This window comes from Penaeus monodon, chromosome 9, assembly GCF_015228065.2.
Source record: "Penaeus monodon isolate SGIC_2016 chromosome 9, NSTDA_Pmon_1, whole genome shotgun sequence".
Lineage (NCBI taxonomy): Eukaryota > Metazoa > Arthropoda > Malacostraca > Decapoda > Penaeidae > Penaeus > Penaeus monodon.
The window spans coordinates 743639-749490 of NC_051394.1; the positions used below are offsets into that span (position 1 = coordinate 743639).

Consider the following 5852-nt stretch of genomic DNA (forward strand, 5'->3'; position numbering starts at 1 on the left):
AGTTATCCCGGAGCCTGAAGGGCGCGGACGCCGTCGTCAACTGCGCCGCCGTCTCGCCCGACATCACGCAGGATGACGTTCGCTGCAGCCCCGACATGTGGAGAGTCAACGTCGACGGTGCGTTCAGTATTTTGTCATTTCCCTCTTGTTGTGTGATGGCAAATGAAATATATAAAGAGCGGCATTGCATGGGAAATCTAGGATGTACTGCAAGTATATATCAAGTTACGTTATTCACGTAGTCTCAACTCTTGTATGTAAATAAGGTACCGTAGAGTGTTTTTGCATAGTTTTTGAAAGAGAAAAGAAGATTATCTTAGACCATTCATCCTTTATTATGATACGCATTTCATGAGACCCATTTTCAGGAGTCCGAAACTTGGTACAAGCATGTCGGGAGGCGGGGGTTGGCGTGCTCGTGCACACCAGCACTCTCGCCGTCAAGATGGGCGGACAAAAGCTGATGGAACACACAGAGAGCCTCACGCCCCACATTAGCGAGGACGCCCTCATACTCGGGGACTACGCCCGAGGCCGCGTGCGTGCGGAGGAACTTGTCTTGGAAGCTCACGATGGCCCCACGCAAACAGGTAATTGGCGCGTGGTAAGCTGTCCACACGTTTGCACGCACGCAGTCGAGAGAAAGAGTAGAGCATAATACAATCATTTCCTTGCTCTCCACGGCGCGGCAGGAACGAGACTCCGCACGGTGGTGCTGCGGCCGCCCCTCCTGTACGGCGAGGGCGACCGGGCCTTCGTGCCGTACGTCCTCCGGCTGACGCGCGCTGGGGGCAACACAATGCCTTCCTTTGGCAATCCTGATGCCTTTCAACAGGCGGCATATGTTGGTAAGTGACTACTGGCTCTCAGGGATTTATGCCTGGGATTTAAGCTATTTCGGTGGCCTACCGCCGGAGCTATTGAAGCTTCCTCTTTTCTGGGTATTGTTCCTTAAAGGCTGGTGTTGGGTAATCATTTTTTGTAGGTTAAGCAACTCCTTGTTGCGACATTGACAATTTAATGTCCCTTAACTGCACATCTGGATCATTTTGTAGATGATCATATAAGTTCACCAAGCTAAAAGAGTGAGTTGAAGTTAGGATGTGAATCAACAGTACATTTGCAATAACGTCGCTCCGCACTGGCGGTCACGCTGCAGGCAACGTGGCGGCGGCGCATGTCATGGCCCTGAGGAAGCTGCTGCGGGAGGACGACGCGAGCGAGCTGCAGCACGTGGGGGGCCTGCCGGTGTACGTGACAGACGACACGCCGCCCAACAACCTGCCCGGCCTCGCGTACCCCTTTCTCCGCCACCTCGACTTGCAACCCGCCCGTAACCTCTCCTATTGGACGGTTGCCATCCTCCTGCTCCTCGCGAAGGCCTGGGGCGCCGTCCGCTCTGTCTTCGGCTTGAGTCCCCCGGGTCCTTCCGCCCTTCCGTCCTGGACCCTCCACCGCCTCGGCCAGACCATCGCCGTCGTCAGTCGCATGCGGGCGGAGCTGTCCATGGGCTACGCGCCGCCCTTCTCGTGGCCGGAGGCGTTGGCCCGCTCGACGGCCTACTACTGCGCGGCCTTCCCCCCGGGGAGAAGGCCTAGCGCTCTCGAGGCCTCGCTCTCCGGGACACAGGCGCTAGCTGTGCGGAACTTGCTCATTCTATTTTCATATCAACAGTATTTTAATAGGTTTCTTCACTCAGTACAAACTATATATATATATATATATTAAATTATATATAATAAATATAATATAATTTATATATAAATATATGTATATATATGCATTAATGTATATGTATAATATATAATATATATTATATATATATATTATTATATAATTAATATATATATATATCAAGCTAAACAGAATCAGAAAAAGACCTCATTCTCCATGCACAAGGGACCAAAATCCATTTTACATCATTGTTATCAGGCAGTGTTCCAAACTACTGAAATCTAAATAGGTCCTGTTTCAATTTATGTTCGCGTGACGAGTAAACAGACTTTCAAAACTGATTCATAGTTTTTGCTCATCAATTGTTTCATGAAGCAAGGTTCCCGAGAACAAGGGCACAGTTAGTCTAATTTAATGAATATGCTTATTTGTTTTTTTATAATCCAAAACAATAAATGATACAGTTTACATCGAACTCATCTTGATGAGAAGAGCAAGCAATTTTACGTTATCTTTGAGGCAATAAAGATAAGATATCTTTAATCGTTTCATTTTAAATAGTTCGGAGATTTAGAGTTAAAGACTGTATTCACAATATCATCCCAGATTCAGTCATGTTAGTAAAAGTTATACGTAGATCTTATTACTGATAAGCGATGAATTAAAAATTTTTGTCTACGATGAAAAACCAAAAATAAATCATTAATGCTTAAACCATCTTTTTCATTACAAACCCTTTTACGTAAAAAGTGTTGGAAATCATTACTGCTCAACATTTTAACATCAACCACGGATTTCCTTTATTTTTGCGAAGCGAGGATATTTCCTTTGTAAGCCCGTGTGGCCGTCTCTGATTTGCGTATCACAGATACCTACAACTGGAAAAAATAAAAGTCTAAAAAAATTTAAATGCGTTTATGACAGAAAAAAAGGACTCAAAACTAACATGGCTGAAAATATAGCATATTTTTATTAAAGTGAAAACATGACCGTGGGCGCGTAGGAATAAAACCCCAGCCCCTTTAAAAATGACTATTCCCTTTGATTATGATAGCTGAATCACTTGAAATTACTTGTGATTAAATATACTTATAGAATTGTTATACAATATCTGAATATATAAACACGACAGACTTTTAACAATGAACGTGTATTAAAAATTCCTTATTTTTTTTTCCAATTTTACCACCGGCAGACGCGAACTTACCTGGGGTTTTTGTAAAAGATAATTGGTTTAAGAAAGCCGTCTACGGTGTTGCAAGAGAGATGGACCCAATACCTACAGTGTGTTTGCCCCATTTAACCCCAAGTGATTCTCTGAAAAATCTAAATTTCTTATAATTAAGCCCGCAAGCGACTTCTAATCTCCTAGGAGTGCGAGTGTACTCTTTGTTGCATGCGTGTGTGCGGGCTCTGGCTTTGCTGCGAGCTCTGCTGTACTTTTATTATCTGCCCACCTACAAAAACACAACCACACACACACACACAAACCGCGGCGCGCGCCCCCCGCACACACACACACGCCCCACGCACACGCACACACACCGCCCCCACCACACGCACACCACACACACACACACAACAACACACACAACGCACAGCACGCCACGCCACCCCACACAACCACACACACAAAACACCACACCACCACACGCACACACACAAACACACACCACACACGCACACCACACAACAACACAAAACACACACACACAAAATATATATATAAATATATATATAATATTATTATATTATATATATTTATATATATATAATTTTTATAATTTGTTTTTGGGGTGTGTGGGGGTGTGTGTGTTTATATATATACTTATTAATATAAAAATATATTATATTATATTTTATTATATATTATATATATATATTATTTATATAATATATATATATATAATATATATTATATTATGTGTGTGTGTGTGTTGTGTGTATGTATAATTTTACATATATATACTATATATTATTATTATATATATTAATATATATATAAAATTATATTTTCCAACACACCAAAAACCCCCCCACACACGCACAAAGCACACAGCACGCACGCACGCACGCACAAAAACGCACACACACACACACACACAACACACACACACACACCACACGCCAACCGCACACCACCCCACACACCACCACACACACACCCCCACCACCACCACACATTATTAATATATTATAATATATATAATTATAATTTTATAGTGTGTGTATGTATATATACTTATATACTATATTATATTATATTATATATATAATATATATATATATAATTGTATTAAGGGATTAAAATACATACCAAAACATATATTTATATTATATATAAATATATATAATATAATTTTTGTGTGTGTGTGGGGGTGTGTGTGTGTGGTTTTGGTGGTTGGGGGTGTGCGTGTGCGTGTCGTGTGTGTGTGTGGTGTGTGTGTGGTGTGTGTGTGTGTGCGTGTGTGCGTGCGTGTGTGTGCGTGGTGTGGGCGTGTGCGTGTTTTGGTGGGGTGTGTGTGTTGTGGTGTAAATTATATATATATTATATATTATATATATAATTATATTATAATTTATATATATGTATATATTACTAACACACACCACCACCACCATATTATATTATATTTATATATAATATTTTAATTTAAATATATATATATATATATATATATTATATATATATTATATATTATATATATATATATTATATATTATATGTATATAATACAAACACACACACCACACACACACACACAAAATTATTATATATATATATATTATATTATATTAATATATATTTAATATTATATATATATATATTATAATGTTGTGTGTGTGTTGTGTGTGTAGTGTGTGTTGTGCGTTGTGTGTGTGTGTTGTGTGTGTGCGTGGGTGTGTGTGTGTGTGGGGTGTGTGTTGGGTTTTTGTGTGTGTGCGTGTGGGCGGTGGGGTGTGTGTGTGTGTGTGTGTGTGTGTGTGTGTGTGCGTGTGCGTGTGCGTGTGGGCGTGTGTGTGTGCGTGTGCGTGTGGGCGTGTGTGTGTTTGCGCGCGCGCGCGCGCGCGCGTGTGTGTGTGGGGGGGGGTGTGTGTGTGCATTTGAATAGGTAGGCAGATAATCAAAGTACAGCAGATGCTCGCAGACAAAGCCAGAGCCACGCACACACGCATGCACACAAAAGAGTACACTCGCACTCCTATGGAGATTAAAAGTCGACTCTGCAGAGGCTTACATTATAAGTAATGTCACGATTTATCAGAGAATCACTTGGGATTAAATGGGGCAAATCACACTGTTAGGTTATTGGGTCCATCTCTGCTTGCCAACATCCGTAGTACGGCTTTCTTAAGCCAATTATCTTGACAAAAACCCGAGGTAAGTTCGCGTCTGCCAGGTGGTAAAATTGGAAAAAACCTAAGGAATTTCTAATACTACGTTTCATTGTCTAACGTCTGTCGATGTTTATATATTCAGATATAGTATAACAATTCTATAAGTAATTATTAATCACAAGTAATTTCTAAGTGATTCAGCTATCATAATCTAAGGAACTAGTCATTTTAAAGACTGGGTTTGATTCCTACGCGCCCACGGTCATGTTATCACTTTATATAAAATATGCTATATTTGCAGCCATGTTAGTTCAGACGTCCTTTTATCTGTCATAAACGCATTAATTTTTTTATGACTTGTATTTATTCCAGTTTGTATGGATATCTGTGATACGCAAATCATGAGACGTGCTCACACGGGCTTACAAAGGTAATATCCTCGCTTCGCAAAAATCAGATGAAATCTCGTGGTTGATGTTAAATGTTGATGCAGTAATGAGTTTCCAACACTCTGTTACGTACAAGGTTGTAATGAAAACAGATGGTTTAAGCATTAATGATTTATTCTTGGTTTATCATCGTAGACTAAACTTTTTAATTCATCGCTTATCAGTATATAAGATCTACGTATAACTTTTACATAACACTGACATGAATCTGGGGTGATATTGTAGAATACAGTCTGGTATCAACATGCATAATATCTCCGTAACTATATTTAAAATGAAACGATTAAAGATATCTTATCTTTATTGCCTCAAAGATAACGTAAAATTGCTTGCTCTTCTCATCAAGATGAGTTCGATGTAAACTGTATCATTTATTGTTTGGATGTTATT

The 5852-nt window shown here is 40.3% G+C and overlaps 2 protein-coding genes across 2 annotated transcripts in view; both read left to right on the forward strand.

Moving 5' to 3' along the window:
• Nucleotides 1-2212, forward strand: part of LOC119576789 (3 beta-hydroxysteroid dehydrogenase/Delta 5-->4-isomerase-like) — a 6443-nt gene extending 4231 nt beyond the window's left edge. Inside the window, exons 3-6 of the mRNA XM_037924433.1 lie at nucleotides 1-117; nucleotides 369-590; nucleotides 693-848; nucleotides 1160-2212. The exon at nucleotides 1-117 is cut by the window's left edge and continues 51 nt beyond it. Coding sequence (XP_037780361.1) covers nucleotides 1-117; nucleotides 369-590; nucleotides 693-848; nucleotides 1160-1728 — 1064 coding nt within the window. The 3' untranslated portion in view covers nucleotides 1729-2212. The remainder of the gene's footprint in view (nucleotides 118-368; nucleotides 591-692; nucleotides 849-1159) is intronic.
• The window catches only part of LOC119577277, a 21355-nt gene continuing 17546 nt past the window's right edge, over nucleotides 2044-5852 (forward strand). Inside the window, exons 1-4 of the mRNA XM_037925022.1 lie at nucleotides 2044-2074; nucleotides 2236-2307; nucleotides 2870-2983; nucleotides 5386-5443. Coding sequence (XP_037780950.1) covers nucleotides 2044-2074; nucleotides 2236-2307; nucleotides 2870-2983; nucleotides 5386-5443 — 275 coding nt within the window. The remainder of the gene's footprint in view (nucleotides 2075-2235; nucleotides 2308-2869; nucleotides 2984-5385; nucleotides 5444-5852) is intronic.